The sequence below is a fragment of the Hyperoodon ampullatus genome, assembly GCF_949752795.1.
Source record: "Hyperoodon ampullatus genome assembly, chromosome: 4".
NCBI lineage: Eukaryota > Metazoa > Chordata > Mammalia > Artiodactyla > Ziphiidae > Hyperoodon > Hyperoodon ampullatus.
Window position 1 is genome coordinate 146,348,174 of NC_136917.1, and position 24,982 is coordinate 146,373,155.

General features: G+C 34.8%; 1 protein-coding gene across 3 annotated transcripts in view; it reads left to right on the forward strand.

Annotated features, from left to right (window-relative positions):
• The window catches only part of NADK2 (NAD kinase 2, mitochondrial), a gene marked incomplete at both ends in the record, with an annotated part of 44,393 nt that extends 21,536 nt beyond the window's left edge, over positions 1-22,857 (forward strand). Inside the window, 9 exons of one of the 3 annotated variants that reach the window (XM_079704065.1) lie at positions 774-857; positions 2,882-3,018; positions 7,907-7,985; positions 10,952-11,017; positions 12,375-12,470; positions 17,782-17,837; positions 17,968-18,021; positions 20,397-20,520; positions 22,719-22,857. In XM_079704065.1, coding sequence (XP_079560191.1) covers positions 774-857; positions 2,882-3,018; positions 7,907-7,985; positions 10,952-11,017; positions 12,375-12,470; positions 17,782-17,837; positions 17,968-18,021; positions 20,397-20,520; positions 22,719-22,857 — 835 coding nt within the window. The remainder of the gene's footprint in view (positions 1-773; positions 858-2,881; positions 3,019-7,906; positions 7,986-10,951; positions 11,018-12,374; positions 12,471-17,781; positions 17,838-17,967; positions 18,022-20,396; positions 20,521-22,718) is intronic. The other 2 variants (XM_079704063.1, XM_079704064.1) reach the window with 2 other exon arrangements.
• Positions 22,858-24,982: the final 2,125 nt, after the last annotated feature.

Genomic DNA, 24,982 nt, shown 5'->3' on the forward strand with positions numbered 1-24,982 from the left:
ATAATTTTTTTGTGTGTGTGTGGTACGCGGGCCTCTCACTGTTGTGGCCTCTCCCGTTGCGGAGCACAGGCTCCAGATGCGCAGGCTCAGCAGCCATGGCTCACAGGCCCAGCTGCTCCGCGGCATGTGGGATCTTCCCGGACCGGGGCACGAACCCGTGTCCCCTGCATCGGCAGGCGGGCTCTCAACCACTGCGCCACCAGGGAAGCCCCTTTATATATTTTTTGAATATAAAGGGTTACATTAGGTTAAGCTGTGAGTTCTCTTTTGGTTAAGAGAACATCTTAAATGACATTTAAAAGGGATTTATGGTTCAAAAAACTTTCATATAAATAGTTTGATTCCTCAGAATAACCTTTTAGATTGGAAGTTTTATGGCCCTTTTAGAGATGAGGAAGCTGATGCTAAAGTGACTTGCCCAAAGTTATAGTTAAATAATTTAAAGGTAAGATGCAAACACCACTATACCATTAGATAATTTTACAGGGAAATCAATCAGTGGCAAATTCGCTGTTATTTTTAGTTTTACTGTAATGTGGAAACTTAAGTTGTATTATGGCATTAAACCTGGATTTAAAGTACTATTTCTATTTGGTCTTTTTTGTTGTTGTTGTTCTTGTTGAAAGTATAGGCAATTTGTGGCAAAATGAATTATAGAAGTAGAAATTCAAAAAATTTCATATCTGATTTTTGTAGTTTAGTGATACCTCTTGAATTAAGTACTTTTTTTTTCTTCTTCCCTTTACACCATGCAAATTCCTTTTAAAATAAAGGTCTGAGGGTCATTTATGTCTTCCTGTTCGATACACGCATTCCTTCCCAGAAGCCTTACAGAAGTTCTACCGTGGTGAGTTCAGGTAGGAATTTCTTACTATTGCTCTATCATTATCTTATTAAAATAATAATAATATTATTATTATATAATTATATTATTAATGTGTGCCATTAAGAATGCTGTTAAACAGAACAAATTAGATAATATTTGGATTAGTCCATAGTTGTAACGGTAGCCATAAAAAATAATACATTAGCTGAGTCACAACCACATCTAACTTCCCTTCTTCCGGTCAGAAGAAGAACTGTATGGAGAAACCCTGCCAAGTGCCACTTGGCCTGTAATGTAATTGCAAGTAGAGGTTTTTCTCCTTCAGTGAGATAGAGGCCATGTCTCTACTTTAACCTCGTTACACGTTTTTAGCAGTTTGTTAGAAAGATGATTAAAACTGTTGGTGAAAAATTAAATGTTCAAATTCTCTGAGATTTTATATTTTTTATCCTCATCTTCTCCCATCCAGGATGACTGAGGGTTAGATTTACTCTAACCATGCTGAGATTCCTGGTATCTCTGTCTTACATGTTAAGTATTTCTTAAGCAGTGGAGATGTTTTTTCATATTTCTTTCACTTAATTTGTTCAGTGGTCAGACTGCCCTGAAAAGAGAAGGGTGGAAGGAGGAGCTGAGTTGAGGTTGGCCGATTAATTAGAGCCAAGTTGGACTACTTTTCTTTGCCTGACTTAGCCTAGATTTTATAGTTTGAGAAAACTTTTTTTCTCTAGGTATTTGTGAAATTGTATTAAATCGTCTTGACTTCTGGCATCATTTTTAAAAATTTATTTATTTTATTTATCTTTGGCTGTGTTGGGTCTTCATTGCTGTGTGCGGGCTTTCTCTAGTTGCAGCGAGCGGGGGCTACTCTTCATTGTGGTGTGCAGGCTTCTCATTGCGGTGGCTTCTCTTGTTGTGGAGCACTGGCTCTAGGCGTGCAGGCTTCAGTAGTTGTGGCTCACGGGCTCAGTAGTTGTGACACGCGGGCTCTAGAGCGCAGGCTCAGTATTTGCAGTGCACAGGCTTAGTTGCTCCACGGCGTGAGGAATACTCCTGGACCAGGGCTCGAACCCATGTCCCCTGCATTGGCAGGCGGATTCTTAACCACTGCACCACGAGGGAAGTCCCTGGAATCATTTTTTTTAGTAACGATTCCAGTTTCTAGTCATTTCAGAAATTTGGCACCTTCACAAATGACTAATATACTACAAGTAGGAGTATATTTTTGTATAGTTACCTAGTCGAATCTGTCCCATTGGCTTTTTCATATGTTAGGTTTTGATTTTGACATTAAACCTGATTCTTGTTTTCTTCACTTTTACCAAAAAGTCATTTAAGTTTTAGGTGTAATCTTAAGTGTTATAATATTTGCTATTGATCTCTTATTGTAAAAAACATTATTACAGAATTTTAGGGAAGGGATTTTTATCTAATCTCACCACCTTAACATAATAGTGTTTTAATTTCAGAATGCTTTCTTTTTTATATATGTGTTATACTTTTTGATGAGCAAAACACAACTATTAGCTAAGTATATAGGATTTAATGAATACTTGATAAAGAGTTTGACTTTAATTCAAGTTATTTGGGAGGTTTTATACAAGTACATTAGATATTTCCATTGTAATAGAAAAGAGAAATAAACATCTAAATCTGTCTTTGATCAGGAACCTGTGGGTTTTAGGTGTTTCTAGTATAATAAGTTCATGGAATAACTAGTTTTTTTTTTTTTTTTTTTTTTTTTTTTTTTTTTTTTTTTTTGCGGTATGCGGGCCTCTCACTGTTGTGGCCTCTCCCGTTGCGGAGCACAGGCTCCGGACGCGCAGGCCCAGCGGCCATGGCTCACGGGCCCAGCCTCACCGCGGCACGTGGGATCTTCCCGGACCGGGGCACGAACCCGCGTCCCCTGCATCGGCAGGCAGACTCCCAACCACTGCGCCACCAGGGAAGCCCCCTAGTTTTTTATTATGAGTTTTTTAATTTGGAGAAATTATAATGTCTAATCCTTTGTTTATTCTATTTTAATATAATTTGCTTTTCCTTCACTCTTCTAAGATGGTTGTGGAGGCAGCGAATCAGGTTATACCTTGAAGGGACTGGCATCAACCCTGTTCCTGTGGACCTTCACGAACAGCAGCTAAGTTTGAATCAGCATAGTAGAGCCTTCAACATTGAGAGAGTTCATGATGAAAGTAGGTAGATTGGGAATTAAGTGTGTTTGGGGCAATATGTAATTTATAGTTCTTTTGATCTCTAATTTCTAGAAGTAATAATTTATAATTAACTTATTTGGGGATTTCAGTGCCACTGACAACACTTAAGGAAGTGCAATGAACTACTTGAGTTGTAAAATTTATTATGATTAGATTCTGAAATAACAAATATAGTATATTTCCATGTGAAATTTTTTCTAGGGTGGGTTTGAAAACTCATTGATTAGGGAAGGACTATAAAATGTCCAAGAGGATAGTTGATATTTAGGGAAAGATTCTTGGCCTTAATCTTTGAAATGTCAAAAAGAAAAAAGAAAGTGGTAGAAAGAAAATAAACTAATCTGTGAAAGATTTCATAATAATTATACATTTATAAACTTACATTTAATTATATTTACCATGGTTCTAGTTATTGATTAGAATCTTTTTGTTAGGAAATTTTCGCATCCCAGCTTTAAGATTTGCATTTCAAATACTTGTGTAAGATGCTAAGAGAATATTAGCATAAGGTGACATGCAGGTTTTTTGTTGTGTTAAGATGAATGCTCAGTTTTGAGCTAATTTGTGGATTATAATTTAGCAATATTTTCCCACTTTTTCCAGTAACTGTAAGACTTTTATGATGCAAGAAGATCCCAAGAGATATCCTAAATGTCTGTGGACTGTATAAAAGGATATTTTTTTCCTCCTGCATTTCATTTCTTGGCTAAACTTATCAGCAAAAGCTATCTTTACATATCTGCTTTCTTTGTTTCTGTCTTGTCATGGTATCTTGATGTTTACTTATGTTTATTTTTTTTCAGAGTTTTTCATGGTGATTTATAGCTTTATAGGTTAACATGTTCCTAAACTGAGTTAATGCCATGTTTTAAAGATGCTTTTTCTTCCCCGGGAAAAAAAATCATTTGTTTTTTAGAAAGTTTTTAAGTAATTATTTTTAAAAAATCTAGATATCTTTCAAGTAATTCATAAGCATATGATTTCTTATTATCATTTTTGAAAGATTGCAGTAAATATTAAGATTAAAAATTTTTTTTTAAGATATTAAAATCTTAGCCAGAAATTTTACTTTATACCTCACCAAAAGAAGTTATTGCTGTCTCCAAAAGATGTTCAGGATTTGGTTTTTTTCACCAACAGCATTATAGGAAAGATGTAGATTGTTATTTAAAGATTCATTGCTCAGATTCCTATCTCAGATTCACTGTTTTTAGTTTATAAGCTAAATTAATATATATGAAACGAAATTACACATAAACTTAGTAATATTCAGGATGTTCCTATCTCATTAGTGTTAGTTCTAGAAAAAGAACAGAAAACGTTCCAAATTAAAAAATATATATATAAGAAAATTTCTCAAAACTTAGGCACCAGTTTTTTAATGTAAGGACCCACAAAGTACTTAATATAGTCAGTGGTAAGAGGTCCCACACCAAGGTATGTCAGAATACTAGGGATAAAGCAAACCTCTTGCAAGCTTCCAGAAAGGAAGTGATGGTGGTGTTGGTGGTGATTGTGGTTGGAACAGGTTATTTAATATATAAAGAATCTGGAATCAGAGTAGTTTCAGATTTCTCAATAATAACCCTGGAACTTACTTTACTTATATTAATTATTAACATTGTTATTAGCAATTATATAACATTTACAATGTCTAGGCACTATTTTAGTGGGCTTGTTAGAGGGTTTTTTGAGGGTTTTTTTTTGATAAAAGCTTTATTTTCTGAGAAAAATTCAGAAGGATTTCAAGGATATCTCATATTTGCTATTTAAATTATCTTCAAGTTGGCAGGGAACATTTTCTAGGAAGCTACCATTTGGGATTTTTGAATATAGGAGTAGGTTTGAGATTATAAATATACCACCATGTTTGATCCCTGATCGCTTTCTAATTTAGAACAAAAGATTACAGAGAAAAACAATCCTAGTTTTTTTTTTAACTTCAGCTTGCAAAAGGGATGATTTAACTTTTAAGCAAATAAAATTTTCTATCTAGTCTTATCTATCCTTAACTAGGTTATATTTGTATACAAGTTGATGAAGAAGAATTCATTTTTATTACCTTTATACCTTCAAGGGAAGGTAGGGTTGATTTATTAGTTATTTTTTTAAAAATTTTTAATCACATAAACTAGTAACTTTCTTATTTGCAAGCCTGGTTGTATTAATTTGGATAAGTGAATTGATTTGATAAACAATCCCATAATCTCAGTGGCTTAACATACTGAAGGTTTATTTAGAGCTCAGCTCACTGTCCAAGGGGTGTTCAGACAACCTCTGAGCAATGGCTCCTACCATCTTCTAAGGCCTCTGAGTCTTCTGTTGGGTCCTCTGTAGCTTGTGGGGAGAAGAAGACAGTGAGAGCATGGAGGATCCTTAGGGAAGTTTTAAGAGCCAGGCCTTTTCACTACTTTTGCTCATATTCTATTGGCCATTACTAGTCGCATGGGTATACCCAATGCAAGTAGACCTGGAAGCATAGTCTAACAGCCTGACAGCATGAGGGAATTGCACAGGGTTGCAGTCTCTGTCACTAGTATAACAATTCTATACTTAAAAATACAAATTAATAATTAATTTTGTAATGCATTCTCTTGGATAGAAAATTGTTAATTGGTATTGAGTCCATCTTATCATGTCCTGTTGAAGCAAGTTGTAAATGAACAGTTCATGATTAGTTAATGTTTGGTAGTCAATTAGCATGAAAGAAAATATAAGCAGAATTAAGATGATTAATGAGACTCGAAGCAATTTTACATTTTCTCTTCCTTCTTTGATAAAAGATTTCAAGTGAAATTCAGCAAGCACACATAATAAAAGTGCAATACAGAAAGGAAAATTAGGATGAGGAAAAATGGGTATAGAGGTTAAAAAGTCAAGACCATATTAAATAAAAATATATGGTTACAGTTTGATGGTGAGATTTCAGATTTATTAGTAATATTTAGTGAGTACTTACTGTTAGTTGAGCATTTGCAGAAAATCTGTGGGGAGATGTAAAACATTCCATTAGTGATTTACCCTATGCAAAGAAAAATAATTTAAACAATAAATTTTAACTTTTTACATTGGTAAAACTTGTCAGATGTGAAAATGTGAATATATCTAGTACCAAATTAAGAGTTTTCAAGAGTTAGGTTTTGCAGTCTGAAGTACAATCAAATTTGATTAAACACAGCAAATTTTCTATATACCTTTTTTTGTCACATTCTTTCTACTATATTAATGATATTTAGCTAATAATGTTAACCCATTACATAATTTAGTCAAATAAGTTTTCAAAGGTTCCTTGGTATTGTAACAACAGCTTATAATCAAAAGAATAGTTGGGCCACTTTAGGCAGTTATAATCCAAAAGATATGAGATACATGTAATTAACATTCAATAAACATAAATAGGCTACAAGTCAGAGGAGAATAATAGATTGGTGGTTGTGTTGGTGACAGTGGTGGAAAGTTTTATTAGTGTATTAATTGTCTAATGTGTATTAGATATCTATACACATTACCCCGAAACATAGAATCTTAAAACGTAACAAATTACCCCAGAATTGAGCATCTTAAAACAAAATATTTATGATTTCACAGAGATTGTGAAGGTCAAGGATCCAAGAGTGGCTTAGCTTGTTAGTTTGAGTTTAGGGTCTCTCAGGAGGTGACAGTCAAGCTGTTGGCTGGGACAGCAGTATCTGAAGACAAGACTGTACTGGAAGATATGAGTCACAACTCATCACATGGCTGTTAGCTTCAGTTCCTCACTATGTTGGCTTCTCCATTGGACTGCTTATGAAATATCTTCCCCCAGAGCAAGTGATCTGAGAGAGAGAGTGACCAAGATCGAAGCCAGGGTGTCTTTTTTAACCAAATCTCAGAAGTGACATACCGTCACTTCTGCCATACGTTGGTCACATAGACTAATCCTGGTGTGATGTGAGAGGGAGAGTTGTACAAGAATGTGTATACCAGGAGGCAGGAATCACTGGGGACCATCTTAGAGGCTAGCTGCTGCCACAGCTGGGGTGAACTTTTAAGCTTTGACTAAGGAAAAAAATGTGGAGGAGACAGAAAAGGGAACTTGTTCCATAGTGCTTGCCCACCAGGAGATACTTGGGTGCAGTGAATCTGCTATTGGTGACATTGAGAGGAAGGGCCTGGCATTTCCATTTGGAGACAGGTAAAAGATAAAAAGTAAGAGAGACCATTTGAAGGTGACAATCACAAGTTTGATCCAGAAAGCAGTGGGAATTCTTTGGAGGATTTTCCATGATGGAGTGATGTTTAAGTAATCATCAAGGAAGATTACTTAAGCTGTGCATACAACCTTATAGAGTAAAAAATAGATGACATTTTTTTTAGGAGTCATAAAAAGAGATGTGGCTCTGTTCCTCCCATGCTGCCATTGCTAAAAATCACTCTTGAGGTTTTCTATTTGAAAAAATAATCTGATTTTTAACATAATTGATTTGGTTTCCTATATGAGCCATTCATGTAATTTGCTGCTTAAATCCAGAATGGCTGTCCTTTGGAAGTACTTGATCATTTCTACTTCTGAAGCTTCCAGAGTAAAACTAAGTCAAGTGTGACCACATGAATCTTATGCTATGGATAAATATATTTTATCACTCTTGAAAAATTGTTTCAAGAAGACCTAAGGTTTAGTTTGGAGAGACAGGGGCTTCGTTGCTTCATAATGTTTAGATGATTTTGTGGGTCTGTATTATGAATACTTTAAATATGATTTAATTTATATGTTAATAATGTTAAGGTATAGACACTAGTAAGACAAATATGAATATATTAATATTTTATAAAATTTATATGATAAAATTTAAGAAGCTGTCTTGGATTTTTTTTTCATTACCTTCAGGGTTTGAGGCTTCTGGACCCCAGCTTTTGCCAGTGAGAGCACTAAATGAAGTCTTCATTGGGGAGAGTCTATCATCCAGGTACTTTTAAACCTGTGATCTTGAGTTTGAAATTTTAATATTTTAGTAGTTTTTAAGCTATTTATTTCTACAACCTAAGATTTGTGAATGATTTAATACTGTATAAGGAAGAGACATGAATTATTTAATGAAATATTTCCAGACCTTTGTACATGTTAATACATGTTAAGAGGAAAGAAGGTGTTATTACCAAAAACGTTTGTGAAACCCTAGGTTAAACAAAGTTATTCAGATTTCTTTACTGCAGTATTTCGCAGAGCCTTTAATCTATCATAAAGGTGCTTTATAAATGTTTAAGAGAATGATATATAGGCATATATTTGCAATTGATAAAAAACATTGATCTTATAGACAGTCCATATTAAAATTGCCCTACTGACTGTCTTAATGTTTTTTAATGCTGATTTATTTGTTTGCTTGTTTTGGTCCAGGATGCAGGTAAGGAGAACGCATTTGGCTATCACGGCCCTTTAGATTTAATCAAGAACAGTTCTTAGCCCCACCCCTGTTTTGTCATCTATGATTTTAACATATTTGAATGGTCTAAGCCAATTGGTTTGCAGAATATTCCTTTTTTTAGATTTGTAGGTTTTTGTTTTCTTCTCTGCATGATAAGATTCAGAATGAGCATTTTTGGCAGGTATACAACGTAGATAATATTGATCCTTCTTAGTGCAACATCATAAAGCAGGTGTGTTGACAGCTTAAGATTTGTAACCATTATTACCAAAAATTAAGGTTAGTGAAGTTCTTTACTAAGAATATAAAAATATAGTATTTTATTACTGATAAAATCTATTTTGTGAGTGTTGAATATAATTTAGGCTTAAATTGTCAGTAGAAATTTTTTGCAAAATTTTTTTTGTGTGACACCAGTTACCAGTTATAAAGTGACTGCCATAATATAAAGTTAATTTAACTCTTGGTAGTATGTTAGAACTTTCCTTCTCATTTTTGTTGATGTAAGTGAGTTAGGGGTGGAAGATAGAGATGAATCTATATCCTACTTTCCTGCTTCCAGAACCATGTGACCCTTTGAAGATCACATAATTGATTCCCTAGTTTACCGAGAGTTTCATATATTCTGAAGTTCTCTTTATTATAAGTCATATCCTTTTATAGGAAGTTTAATTATGATGAGAAAAATTTGTCTTAAGCCACATTTTAGCCAATAACTTAACTGAGGTAGGTAGTACTGAAGAGAACAAAGCCTTGATTCAACAGAATGATTTGAATGATCTTTTTGAGTTGTAATTATTTTGCTTAATATAATTTTAAATTTATGCAATAAAATACATTGTGCACCCACTAGGGATATAAAGATGAATAAGGTAAAGATAGTGGTATCTCACATAAAGGTAGTAAAATACATAATTAAAAAATTATTAAAAGTAAAATGTATTCTTCAAAGAAATCAAATAAAAATATATTACTTAAAGAACTTTAAAATATGGTAAAATGTAAAGATGTATTTAATATAGTAAGACTTATGCAGCAACGGAAAAACTTTGTATATAGCATATCAAGTTTGAAACAACATGGAAATGAGTAATGGATACATTTGTGTCATAAGAGAGAAGGAAGAGAATGTAACTCTAATTAGTGATATAATCTAGTCATTATTGCTAAAGAGGCAGAAGAGAACAACAACTTCAAAATGAGATTGGAGGAGGTCTGCATTAAAATAAATAGATGACAAAGGTAAAGATGTTTTGTGAGTTTATGCTTAATTCTAGGGAAGCCATTTAATGGCTTACATTATTCTCTTTGTATATTTTAAAGGTCATAACTTCTGAGAGCTTCTACTAGTGTTGCTTTATGATTTGTACTTACTAAAAAATAACTTACAAAAGGAGGAAAATTGGGGTCAATTGATAGATTTTTTTTGAAATTCAGTGAAGTCCCATTAGGAGGTTTTGACTGAATGCTTTTATTTTTTGTGGTGGTTGTGATTTGGTTGGTTTACCCCTGATGTCTGATGCTTGTTCTTTTTGTGATCTTAGATGCCTCACCTGATATCTTTACTAAGATAAGGGCAGCAATGTGTTGGCTTCTGATGCTACTGAAAAAAATTTAACTACTGGAAATGTTAGAACTTATTTTTAAAGATTCTATGACATAGAGCCTTAGGCAGAAAGGAAATGAACACTTATTGGATGCCTGCTATGTGTCAGGCACTGTGCATGTTGTGTAAGTTGTCACATGTATGCTCATAGCAACTCTGTGAGAAAAGTAGTTGTATTGATCAGTGAAAAATTGAGATTTGGAGAATTCAAATAACTGCCCAAGGTCATATATTTAGTTAATTAGCATCAGAACCATCATGTAAACCCAGAATTTCTGATTCCAGATCCTGTATTGAGTTGTCATGAAAACTTGTGAAGTATTGCCAGTTTTTTGGACTGCCCCTGGCTGTACACGCCTTCCTACTGGCAGTGCTATCTCAAGGTCATCTTGTATTATTTCTTATATAGCATCTTGTTTACTGCTTAAAGCAGAAAACAGCACTCTAAATAGTTGGTTATTATTATTTACTTTAAAATTTCTGACCTACCTACTAGAATATAAACGTCAAGAATATCGTGTCTATTATGTTTGCCATTAAATCCCCAGTACCAGCATAGTGCTTATTAAAACATATTAGGCACTTAATAATGTTTATGGAATGAATAAATATTGAGTCCTGCCAAATCTTATCATTATCTCCATTTTATAGGGCAGTCTATGGCTCAGAGAAGTGAAGTAAATTGCCCCAAATCACACAATTAATAAATAATAGCCAGGGTAAGCCTGTGCTCTTCTTCAGTGTATACAATGGAATTGTGGTCTTCCTGAAAACTGAAGTGCTTTGCTTGGAAAATATGAAGTGCAGCAATATTATTCCTGCCTCATTTATAATGTTCTTAGACTTAAGAACATTTTAAAAGCCCAATTTTTTTTCTTTTCTCCTATTTGTTCTAACCTAGAATGTCTTATTCTTGGGCTGTAGCAGTGGACAATTTAAGAAGAAGTATACCCACTCTAAAGGGACTGTGAGTTTTATTGCTGCCTTAAAAAAAATAATCTCCCTGAAGCCAAAATTCTATCAGTTGACTAATCTTGATAAACCTGCATGTGGGAATGACACTAAATTTGTTCATTGTTTTGGGCTCAACGTGTCTCACCTGACTATACTTTCCTTTCTCTTCACCTCTGCTTCTCTTCTATCCCCACTTGTCTATAATCTCTGGTTCTATGTGATTCTGGCATAATAGCAGCCATTCCTATGGATTCAGATGGCTTGTCTGTGTATAATAGGCTCCTAATGTACCTAAAATTCCTAATTTTCTAGGAAGATATAACAAAACTATGAAATAGATTAAATGTGAATATTAGGCTTGCTATCTTTTATTTTTGTAGAGAATGCTGACTTTAGAGAAAAAATAACATGGAGTTATATCATGTAAAACGTTCACAAACCAAGAGCTTGGCGGAGAAAATGAAAGGGTTAGAATAAGAGATAAATTATCCATTGAATGTTAGTATTTGCAGGCATGTCTAATAATTGTCATTATTTTGAAAAGCTGTATTTTGTTAAGGGTTTATTTTAACTTTTTTATTTGCTGGAGAAAAGTAACCCATTGTTGACCAGTGACATCATTATTTTAAGATATAGTTCACAAAATTGGCTTTTACGTGTTTCAAAAGCTCTTTGAATAGTTGCACATCATTTATACATTAATGCAGTTAAAGAATAGTGTCATTATTGCTGGTGGCAGAAGACTCAGTTGATTACGTATTTATTAAATACTCTAAGAAATATAAATCTTTTAAAAAATTACAGTTCTTGTTCCCTAGTTTCGTCCAGTGATCCAGGACTGGTTGAGATTTTTCTTTAGAACCTCATTATCTCTGCTAGCTTACTATCAATTCAAAAGGCACATTAGTATGTAACTTAAGAAACAAGAGTTTAGCAGAAACTATTGGTAACTTGAAGGATTAGATGCAGACTTAGATGTATCAAGGACTAGCTACCAAGAATGAAACTCTCCTAGGAATGGTATTTTCTTTTTGAATTCTGAAATAAGCTTCTGTATGTTTCCATAAAAGCAGTAGCAGCAATGCTAGGTAAAAATTTACAAGAAACTCCTGTTTGAAATGTTAAAGTATTGATAGAAGTATTGATAGGCGCATATAGATCAGAGAGGGATGCAGACATGCAGATATTAAAAAATTTTTTTTCACTTAATTAGTATTGAAATTAGCATCATGATGTGTGTGCCGACTAAGTCAGGTATGTCTGAGTCAAGCTGGCCTACTTAGATTTCATCAGCGCTGAAAGACTATGTTTATCTTATTTACCATGAGACATAAGTTCAGCCAATCCACTTTTATATTCTCAATTCACAGGGCTTCCTACTATGAGATTTCAGTTGATGACGGTCCATGGGAAAAACAGAAGAGTTCAGGGCTCAATTTGTGTACTGGAACAGGATCAAAGGCCTGGTGAGTAACTTGGGATGTTGCTTATCAACTTTTGTGAAATACTTTAAGTAATGTAATTTAGTCGCTATCTCATATCGGTGTATCTAAGCCCTCTAATACGCAAGAGGTAGCTAGCCTTGTGTTATTATATCGGTTGGCTCAGTTTATGCTACACTCATTGATTGGGTCCAGGAGTCCGGCTTTGACTTCTTAGATTATAGTGCAGCCTGGATATCCAGGTCATTCTTTAGCTTCCCATACTAGGTTTGTAAAGAGAAAAAAGAAAATGAGAAATGTTTTTAGGGACTATATATTTTTAAAAATGAATATTTTAAGTAATAGTAAAGAAATGAAAACAAAGTACAGTACCAAAAACTATGCTGGAGGTTTGTGCATTCAAGGCCTAACTGGAGATAACCAGGGACATCCTGCAACTTGTTTACCCTGTGACTTCTCTCTGGGAAGTCTCTTCTACTTCTTAGTACACACATGCGCATGCCTCCCAGACCTTTATCTGTAGCTGTCTTCTCTCTTGAGTATAAACTCATATTGTAAACTTACCTACTACATAGGATTTTAATAGCATTTCAAATTCAATACATTTAAAACTGAATTTATTGTCTTCAGTTGTTCTCCCCGTGTTCCTTGTCTTGCTTAATAGTATCACCCTTAACCTCGACTTCATATTCTCAGGAAAACACATTATTCCTTTAAACCTTGCTCTTATCTTTGAGTCTGCCTTTTCTCCCGTATGCATTTACCAGTCTCTAAATCCTGTCAGATATAATTCAGAAGCTCTAGCCCCCTTTTTCAGTTTCTATTGCTATTTCTTTGGTATAGGGCCCCATCTTTTCAGTGACTATTCTTTGTGTCTCATCCTTTATTCTTCAGGCTGTCATTCGTACTACTACCACAGAGTAATATTTCTAAAATGTAGGTATATCTCCCTATTTCCTTCTGTGCTTTAAAGCTTTCATTGACTCCTATGTTCACATTGCTCAGACTGTCATATAAGGCCCTTTAAGTGTGACCTCCTTGCCAGCCTACTCCTGCCTGACCCTAACCCATCACGCTGGAGACACTGCAAGCTACTTGCAATTCTTAGCACAAGCCATGTCCTCTCTGGGCTTTTTGTTTTTGCTCAATGCAGCTTCTTCCTGCATTGAATGCCTGAACACTCTCCCCTTTCCATCCACTGGCTGAAAATTCCAATCTTCAAATGTCATTTTCTGTAGGAAACCTTTACTTAAGACCTAGTTCCTTTCATAAGCCTAATTAATTGATCCCTTTTTTTGCCCTTACCCAGCACCTTTTCCTCATCGCACTGTTATAGCACTTAGCACATTATTAGTTTCTGATAAGCTCATACCCAGTTAGTTTGAGCAACTTGAGGCACATGGGATGGTGACTAGTGTTTGTTTTTTTTCCTGCTTAATTTTTTATGTGCATAGCACAGTACTTAATACAAAGTCACTTAAATACTTTTTGAATAAATGACTACATGCTCACAAATACAGCTAAAACAGTGCTTATCAAACTGACTTTAAGTTTGGATGGTTTAAAATTGAGTTTTATTTCCCCTACCACACACTTTATAGTTGAGTCCTGTGTTGTTGTTGCATTTAAATAAGTATGGCTGAGACTAGAATTTCAGTCTTCTCTGTGTTGCTGATTAAAGTCTGCTTTGCCTCCCGTGCTCTAGTATAGAACCAACTCTCTCTGTCTCTCTAACTATATCCTGTCCCTGCCACCTTGGTTAACTCAGTCCCTTTTCTTCTCTACTCAGCCCTATGTAGCTTACTTGCTTCTAGCATGTTCTACTGTCCTCCCTGTCATAACTGATAACATTTCTTTTGTTACGATTGCATTTCCCATGTATCTTTTGATCCTTTTTCTCTTCAGAAAGTAGGGGGAGAAAAGAGAAGCCTAGGGGCCAGAGGGACTGAGGGAAAGTTATATGTTCTATATGTTAATAATTTCAACTTACTGCAGTACCATCTTTGAGCACTTTCTTTGTCCCAAGTAAGTATATTGTCTTATCTAAATTCTCAAAAATACTCTGGAATTAAGTGATTTTATTTTCATTAATAGAGTTTAAAAAGTCTCAGAAGTTGGCTGACTTGCCCAAAGCCATGTGGCTATTAAATGGTGGAGGCAGGATTTAAATTCTGGACTTAACTATAAGCTGTAGACCTCATGAGCCACAGAAGGAGGAAAAGTATGGACGGTCCCCTGTGGGAGGTTGTGAGACATGCTTAGAAGTGTTGCCCATGATAGCCACTCTTGTTCCTTTAGCTAGAGCTTAGTTACATGCTATGTGGCAAGAGGGGGTGGGAAATATAGCCTAATCATGTGTCTGGGGTGGGGGGGGAAGAGAATTCAGGGATTAGCTGTCTCATCTTTGCATTTCCAAAAATTCTTGCACAAGACATAGGATGTAATGGTTATGTTGCATAGCAAGTGTCTGCATTGTTGCATCCTCATCTCGGTCCTCTTCCCAGTGTGGAATGTGATCTGTAGCACACACTAGGAGAAGTGCCACAGAGCGGGATTATTTATGTTTCCATGAGTTCTTAAGACTGTTGCCAGTCCTCCTCCTCCATACATTCTGCACTAGCAGACTTAATTAAGGGTGAGGAGGTGTTCTTAAGAGAAAGTTTTACTAGCTGATGAAGATACGAGACTCTTTGTCTTTCAATTTTGTTGTCTTTAGTAGAAGTTAAGTCCAGTTTCAAATCAGAACTCTTAGAATGGTGAAGGTTGTAGATCTAAGGAAAAAGTTGTGTGCTAGCTAACACCTGCTTTGGCATATAGTTTGTCTTTGATATAGAATGTAAACCACTCCTGAAGGTAGAGTGAATTGGCTGAGATTTAGATTACAACCACAGGAAATTAGTTTTAATTTAACTCCAATTCAGAGAACTTAGTTTGTGTTGATTTGTGGTATCTCTAATAAGTCATAGTTCTAGGAATGTTAGAGCATGTCTTATAAGACTTCTGTTCTCTTAAACTAAGTCTTAACTACAATAAGGAGATATAAGTCATTAATATCTTTTGCCCTAAACATATTTTAATTCAGTGGCACCCTAATAAAGACCTTATTTTTATGTAACTTTTAATTTAAAGTATAATTCCAAAACAGTATCTTTCAGTAATGGGTATATTCAGAGGAATTAGAGTATAACTCATACATATTCCTTGCATTTGACATTTTCATTCAGTGTTGAGTTGTTGCTGTGAGCCAGGTAGTGCCCTAAGTGCCTTATGTCTTGTAGTGTGTGACAGTAATGCGAATGAGATAGGTTTTGTGAGCCTCATACTAAACAATAAGAAAGTCAGAACGCTCAAAGTATTTTGCTTTACACCACATAGTAAGTATGAGCAAAGGTACAGAGGCGAGAATGAGCCTGGGGTGTTTGGAATGTGAAATTGGAGGACAGATAATGGAGAAAAATAGGAAAGGCAAGGGCCAGATTTTAGGTTTTTTAAGCATAGGGGTATGGTCTGTGAATGACCCCAATTTTTTAATGTACAAGTTTGTGTATCTGCATTTTTCTTAAGAGAATGTCCAAAATGTTTTCACATTTCTCAAAATGTGGAAGCTATTGGATTAGAGGGGTATATGGAGTATCTCTTATTCCTCCTCCTCAAAAATGTTAAGAGCCACTGAATAAGGTCTGGAGTTGTGTGACTATGAAACGTTGTGCCTGTTCGTGTGGATTATCTACTGAGAAGAGTGAGAAGAGTTAGAGGCAGGAGAATTCCAAATTACCTGGAAGAGTTTTTTTTCTAAAAACCTTTCCTTAACCATCTTTTTAGACCCCAGCACAGAGCTTCTTTTAAAATTTATTCAGGGACTTCCCTGGTGGCGCTGTGGTTAAGAATCCGCCTGCCAGTGCAGGGGACACAGGTTCGAGCCCTAGTCCGGGAAGATCCCACGTGACGCAGAACAACTAAGCCTGTGCGCCACAACTACTGAGCCTGTGTGCCACAACTACTGAAGCCCGTGCATGTAGAGCCCGTGCTTCTCAACAAAGACAAGCCACCCCAATGAGAAGCCTGCGCACCGCAGTGAAGAGTAGCCCAGCTCGCCGCAACTAGAGAAAGCCCACGCGCAGCAACGAAGACCCAATGCAGCCAAAAATTAATTAATTAATAATTAATTTTATTTAATTTTATTTTTTTTAATTTTTTTTTTTTTGCGGTATGTGGGCCTCTCACTGTTGTGGCCTCTCCCGTTGCGGAGCACAGGCTCCGGACGCACAGGCCCAGCGGCCATGGCTCACGGGCCCAGCCGCTCCGCGGCATGTGGGATCTTCCCAGACCGGGGCACGAACCCGTTTCCCCTGCATCGGCAGGCGGACTCTCAACCACTGCGCCACCAGGGAAGCCCAATAATTAATTTTAAAAAAGTTATTCATGTTTGTGTTAACGTTTGTTCTTAAGTGGTTAAGCAAGGCATCTTGCTAGTAAAAGATTTCTCATCTTCAGAAACTATTTTATAATTTGAAGAAATACACATTTTAAAATATGTTAAATAATGCAGAGTATACAACAAAAAGTCTCTTTCATTTCATATCTCTAGTACTAATCTCCAGATATAACCACTCTGTATATGCATGTATTTTTTTAATATAAGTAAAACAGGTAAGTTTTATATATATATGCACACATACATACAATATAATGCTTTTGGTTTTTCAACTTAACATATTGTTATCTTTCCATTATCAGTACATATAGTTGTATTTTAGCCTTTTTAATATCTACATAGTATTCTACTGAGTGGCTATAATATATTTACCCAGCTTCCTATGGTTTTGCTATTATGTGCTTCCCAGTTGTTTTGCTATTATAAACAATGCTTCAGTAAATATCCTTGTATTTGTCTTTGTGTATTATATGTACAAATATATTTTAGGATAAACTAGGTTGAAGAATATGTTCATTTTAAATCTTAATAGAGCAGAATTGCCCTCCAATTGCAATTTCTATAATTCCATTAGTATATGAGAATACTTCTTTTCCCATACCCATGTCAATACATTGTCAGTTTTTAATCTTTAAAATCTGAGAAAAATCTTGTTTTAATTTGTATTTCCTCAAGTATGAGTAAGATTGAACATTTTTTTCATATAGACCCATGAACTATTTGCCCATATACTTTGCCCACTTTTTAAAACTGTATAAGGTGGCTGTTGCCTTTTGGTCATTTTTTTTTTCCCGATAATTTCTAAGAGTTCTCTGTACATTAAGTCGATTATTCCTTTTTCATTTTTCATTTGTTTTTAGAACTAAAATAAGAAAAGATGTATATGGTGTTTGTTTCTAGGTCATTCAATATTAACAGGGTTGCACCTCAGGCTGTGGAAGATGTTCTAAATATTGGTGAGTACCAAATAGCTCTTATATGTTACTATTATAATATGCTGAATATATTTTATTGTATGTTAGCTGTATTGTACATTATAAAATATTTTATTTAATCAAGGTATTTCCCCTTTTCCTTTTTCAATAGCAAAACGACAAGGAAATTTAAGTCTTCCATTGAACAGAGAATTTGTAGAGAAAGGTCAGTGACCAATGATCATAACTACTAACACTTTCACTTAAGTTCTGTACATATTTTGAGGATGTTATTGTGAAGTGTACTTGTCTAATTAAGCAAAGCGTAGTACTTTTTTGACTCAAACATGCTCTTAATATAATACCCCTTAAAATATATTTTAAACAATAAAAAGTTTAAAGCTGGAATTTTATATTATGATTTTTGTCAACCATGGAAATATAACCTCTGTGTCAAAACAGTGTGACTGCAAACATGTCCTGGGGGATAGGAAAATGTAGAAAAATACACATCTGGAAATTAGGAAGTGCACACCTAAACTCAGTGTGCCATTAATATCCTCTAAATGAGAAGGAATTCACTGAACTCTGATTGCTTACCTTCACATTCACTACAATGTTCTCTTTAACCTTCTCCTGTAGATCCCTGCCCAGTTATTTCAGGGTTCCCTTACGAGAACCAGCACAGTTGGAGAAAGGATACTGATGAGCGAATTTGAAGACTAGGTTCCAATCCCAGACCAGCCAGTCACTCACTGTGAAACGATGGGCAAGACTGTTTCTTTGCTCTTCTGCTTCCTCAACTGTGGAATGAGAGAGTGGACGTAGATTGCTGGGGCATAGGAATTTTTCAAATTTATTTGTTAAATTTTATTTGTTTTAAATATTTAAATTCGTAAACTGAAAACCACATTCATTTGATTTGCATATGAAATTTTAACACACTAAAGTCTGCTCATCTGCTAGGATCATTTTCAAAAGTATGGACCTCAAACTAAAGCTAAATCGTGCTGTCTCTGTTTAATTGAAGAGTATCCTAAGATTTCAAGGTAAATTATTTTTAAAAAAACAACAAAAAATCCAAACTTGTTTATAGTTGCATCTATTTACCTATGCTGCAGCTGTCATCCATAAACATTTGAGTTTGAGAGATATCAGAACAGACATGTTCTTACTGGTCGCTTTTAAAATGATTTAGCAGGGCTTCCCTGGTGGCGCAGTGGTTGAGAGTCCGCCTGCCGATGCAGGGGACACGGGTTCGTGCCCCGGTCCGGGAAGATCCCACATGCCATGGAGCGGCTGGGCCCGTGAGCCATGGCCACTGAGCCTGCGCGTCCGGAGCCTGTGCTCCGCAACGGGAGAGGCCACAACAGTGAGAGGCCCGTGTACCGCAAAAAAAAAAAAAAAAAAAGATTTAGGAATACATGATAGAGTATATTAACAGTGTGAGTTCATTTTATTTATATATTTTGGATTCTCATAAGACTTTCTTTGTCGGGGAGATAGTTTGTCTTTAAAATATAGTTTGTAAACAGGACTAAATCTCTGCAGTTACTTTCAGCTCTCTAAAATGGACTGTTTTCTCCCTCTCTCAATTTGAGACCTAAAAGATAATTTTAATCATGGCTTTGAGCTAGAATTAGTGTTAAATCTGCATCAAAGAAAGGAAAGTTAGACATTTATAGTAACTGATTCTTCATTATGTAATTAAACTTAAAGCATAATGTGTATAAAACAACTGAAATTTATATCAGGTATACAAATTAATTTAAGGATATATATAAAATACAGTGATTGATTTTTCTTTTTATAAACATACTGCTTTACTGAATGAATATTATTCCTTTGAAGATTTGACTATCTTCAGAAGCAATAGTGAATGCCAGTGGTGCAGTCACTGTTACAGCCACTTCATTTAATTCAAATGAAATTTTGGTATATAAGGTAGATTATCTAATAGTCTTGCAATGTCTTTTAATGCAGTGCTCAACTAAATGTTCTTTCAAGCCCAGTTTCTTTGAACAGTTGTTTTTAACCAGTTTGTGCTCTGCATGCCAACTCTTGTGTGCCTCTTGGTTAGAGAGAAAGCAGATCCGAAAGACTTCTAGAAATATCTTGAGTAATAGCAGTTTCATTAGAGAAAGGATATTGCCTGCCATTGTTTGAGACTGAATTTTATATCAAGACTATTAACTTATACTTATGAACTCTTTGATGTGGTATTTTGTAAAGGAACTTATTAGCAAGAGATTATGGCAACTTAAGGTCCATTTTCGAGTGCCTCAAACTAGTTTCTCTTTTTTTTGTTTGATTACTAGCTTTATAGATACCCCCCAACCCCAGCCAAATGTACCTATTTCTGCTATACTGTGGGTGATGTAGGCTTCTGTGGGCTAATCTTGGAACATACTCCTCATTTATAAGTGTTTTTTTGTTGGTTTTTTTTTTAATGGAATGTGTTGTGAGTTCCAAGAAACTTGCTGCCAACCAGACCTTTGGAATAGAACTGTGCTTGGGATGGCATCCATTTTCATTTTGCACTTCTCAGAAGTGACTGTCTTTCATCGAATGTGCTAATATTTGTTTTTTTTTCCTTTATAGTAACAAATGAATATAATGAATCGCTGCTCTACAGTCCAGAAGAACCAAAAATACTTTTCAGTATTCGAGAACCAATAGCAAACAGAGTTTTTTCAAGCAGTCGTCAGCGTTGTTTCACCTCAAAGTAAGCTTCCAAAGTTGTCTTGTGGCTGTTTTCCTCCCTTGTATTTATAAAGCACAGTTGGCTTTAAAAGTGTTCAATTTCATTATATTCACTCCTTCAAACTTAATCTAGCAGGGAAAGTAGAACCTGTAGAACTAAAGAGGTGTCATGCTAACCTGGCTAAAGTAATATTTTGTCTAAAACTTAGGGTTCCATTTTAGAGAAACTAAAATTTAAGTTAATAGAAAGGAGAACAAAGTTATTTATTGGGTGATGTGGGCTTGTTTGTTTGTTTACTCTAGTAAGACACAGTAAGATCAAATTATCACTTCAAAAGAAACTGACTGGAAAGCAACTTTTTTTTTCATATGCTGTGGCATAAAAGCAGGACATGCATTCATACAAAGTCTAACCTGTACAGCAGTATAACTCTAGAGTAGGATTCATTGCTTCCAGCTTTCCCCTAAAAGTGAATCCCCCCCCCCACATCTATTAAATTTGCCTTGGATTTTTTTTTGAGGGGAAGAGGATATACAGAAATATTTGTAATTTCTTTTGTAAAGGTTGCCCAATTTTCCAAACTAACAAGAAACCCTGCTATAATTCTGAAAAACTGTCATCTATCTCATGGCAAGCAAAGAACAGTTTAATTACAAATTGCTGCTTACAGTGTGCATATAGTTTTTTGAAAATACACAACTGAATTTTTCCAGGAAAGACACAAAAAAGGAAACTCGTCATACTTAAAAATCACTTTATCATTTGAGAGTTAATTTTGATTAATCAACGAATCTATACTCAGTTTGGGTGAAACTATAAAGATTCATTTAAATGTTTGCTCTTATAAGTAGGAGAATAGCTTTATGACTTTGGTGGTTGGAAAATATTTCTTAGCAACAAGATTGATAAATTGAACTAAGAGTTAAGAACTTTTGTTAATCAAGACACCATTAAGAAAATAAAAAGGCAAGCCACAGAGTGAGATAGTCTAGCAATGGACTCATATCCAGAATATATTTTAAAAATTCCTACAAGTCAATAAGAAAAAGACAGGCAACCCAGTAGAAAAATGGCCAAAAGTCATGGACAGGCATTTCACAAAAGAGAATATCCAAATGGCTGATAAGGATATGGAAAAATATCCTTGACCTTATTATTCATCTGAGAAATATAACTTAAAACTACATAATATGATACCACACACACCAGAATAGCTAAAATACCAGTTGTTGATAAGGTGGAGCAAGTGGGACTTTTATATACTACCATTAGGAATAGTTTGGGAACTTGTTTGGCAGTTACCTACCAAAGCTGAATATAGCGCATGCAGTGACCCAGTAATTCTGCTCCAAGATATATATCCAGCAGAAATGTATACGCTGACCAGAAATGTGTGCACCAAAAGACATGCTCAAGAATATTCATAGTAGCACTATTCCCAATAGGTAAAAACCCAAATGTCCATGAATGGTAGAAGAGATACTTAAATTTGGGTATTTTTGTACAATGCAAGTGTTTTCAGACAGCAATGAAAATGAACACACGGCTGCTACAGGTAATAACATGGATGATTTCACAAACATGCTATTGAGCAAAAGAAACCAGACACAGGCATACCTATTGTGTTCTTCCATTTATATAAAGTTCAAGAATAGACAAAACTATTACTACTATGGTGATTGAAATTAGGATAGTGGATATGCTTGGGAAGGAGGGGCTGGGGGTAGAGACTGGGAGATGGGAGTAAGAGCAGTGAGGGAGCTTCTGGGGAGCTGGGTAACATTCAGTTCCTAATTTGGGTGTTGATTATGCAAGTGTGTTCATTGAGCTGCACCCTAATAATTTGTGCCTTTTCTGTATGTTGTACGTAAATAAAAATTTTACATGAAAATAGTTACATTCTTGCTCAATCCTTAAAATACTTGTAATGGTAATAACTCAATATTCAAAAGCCTATGAATTCCATCAGAACTTGTTCACTGATAAATGTTTGGGTGAATGGAGCTCTCCTGAACATTTAAGTTTTGAGATTTTTTTGATAATGTACCCATGTATTCACATAGTGACTAATTCTCTTATACCAAAGAGCAATTTGATTTTTAAAATCAAGGCCAAATGATCTATCTGCCAATTTAGATGAAAATGAAGTGTTTTAAGGAAACTGTAATTTAGGATTAAGAAAAGTGTTAATATTTAATGAGATGTCTCTTTCTGCTTAGGGTTTGTGTTCGTTCTCGTTGTTGGGATGCCTGCATGGTTGTAGATGGAGGAACTTCCTTTGAGTTTAATGACGGAGCGATTGCTTCAATGTTGATCAATAAAGAAGATGAGCTTCGAACTGTCCTTCTAGAACAGTGAAGGATTTCCTCAGATGACAATTTTGGTTACTGGAAAAAATAGTTTTACTGTGGAAACAGACTGCCAGTCATAAGGCTACATTTTTTGGTTATTGTTGAGACTGGTTGGCCTTGGGCTCAAAGGTGATCAAGAAAGTGAGATTTGTATTATTCTTCTGTTGGATTCTGATGGAAAAGATATTCACTGTGTAAGAAAATGGATGGACTAAATTAATTAGAATTCATACCAGTGAAATTTCTATATTGCTTACAGTTGGTTTCCAAGAGTGCTGATATCTTTAGATTTAGAGAGGTAGGCGCCAGTAAAAGATTAAATGTTTAAGATTTGAAATTTAACTGTACAAGCTTTTTTTCCTTCCTTTTCCTCCTAACTTTGTGGAATTGGTCAGACCAAACACATCTCATTTGATTAGTATTTTTCTGTAGTACCTAAAATTCAAGATTTTTTAAGATTCGATGATGGAGAATTTTGATAAATCCTGACATTGACCTAATTGAAGTAGGTAAATGTGTTTTTTATATGCTAAGAGTTTTCTAATTTCAGAACACAAGGATATTGTTATGACTATTGATTTAAAAAATTCAAACAATCATTTTTGAAATTATTTATAGATGTTTTCATTTAATTGACTGTCAGGTTAATTTTGACAATGCTGGGTGAAATATATCTGGACAAAATCATGACACCATTTCAAATGTATTAATTATCCAATAACTATTTTAGATCTTAGGTAATTTTTTTTTAATGATTTGAGTGTCTAATAAAGTTCTTCCTTATTTACAACTATCTAACATGGATTCAGAGACTAAAAGGATGAACTAATTAGACATATTCTATTAGGAGTTTGGTAAAACCTTTAAAAAATATTTTCATCTAGTGTAGGAGTATTGTCAGAAAGAAAAGGGATTATTTAATAAATATGCAAAACACTTTAGTTTTGGAATTGCCTTACTTATTATCATGGTAGTTTTCACCTAACTCATATTCCAAGTTTTACACATTAGCTTTGGAGGGTAAAATGTTATGGCTTTTCTTTTTTTCCCGTTATGACAGTTTCTTTACCTAATTCCTGATCTACTTATAAGTAATCCTAGAATTATCACAGAAAGTTCCTCTTGCTGCATCATGAGACAATTGGTATTCTAATTCCAGTTATTCAAAGTTGTATTTTTTTTTCACTTGCTGTTAAAAGCTTTTCTTCAATCACTGAAATATTTATTGAATACCCACTCAGTGCCATGTACTGTGTCAGGTGCTAGATATACATTGGTAAAGTAAACAGACTCTATCGTATAGAACTTGAGTCTAGTGAGCTCAGAAGTAAATTCTGTGAAAGCTAGGACATATTATAATCAAATCGAGTGCTCTTAGTTCTGGCAACATTTATCAGGTTCTTGTCAAAATTTTTATATAAATGTTACTATACAAAGATAATCTAGGTTTTGTTGTATATCCAGAACAAGAATCTGTTTTTTTTTCCTTAGTTAAGAGTATCTGCATAGACACTAATAGCAAGGAGTTTACATGATGCATACAATAAAAATTGGTGTTTTCCCAGAGATGGATCTAATTTCTTGTTTGATTTAAAAATGATATACTTAAGATGCCACTTTAGAAAGAAGTGAAATTCCACACTATAGAAACTCCCTAACAGGTTTAAAATACCTTTTTGACAAAAATGCCAACTCCATCTTTAATATCAAGGAAATCTGATTGTCTAAAATGGTACCAGAGATCTGTTTAATATGTAACATATTAATAGGTAACCTGCTATGTAAAATTGTTCATAAGCCATATTTTAAAGGTTTTAAAAATACTTAATGTGCTCCATTTGTGGTATAACTTCTAACATTTCTGCTCTGTGGTGGGGATTTATTTGTAAGAGATGATGAGAGGCAAAGGATGTTTGAATAGCAAAAATGTTTTTATGAATGAGTTAACCTTTTCATGGCAACTACATGTGAATAAAATTAAACCATTGTTATCTTTTCTTTTTTAGTTCATTTCTTTAGCTCTTATGGGTCATTATTTGAAAACCAGATTTCCCCAAAATGTTATGTTTCAAGAGTTTATTCCCCGCTGCTATGTATTACTCTGTGCGCTTTGACTTCATTCACTGCTAATG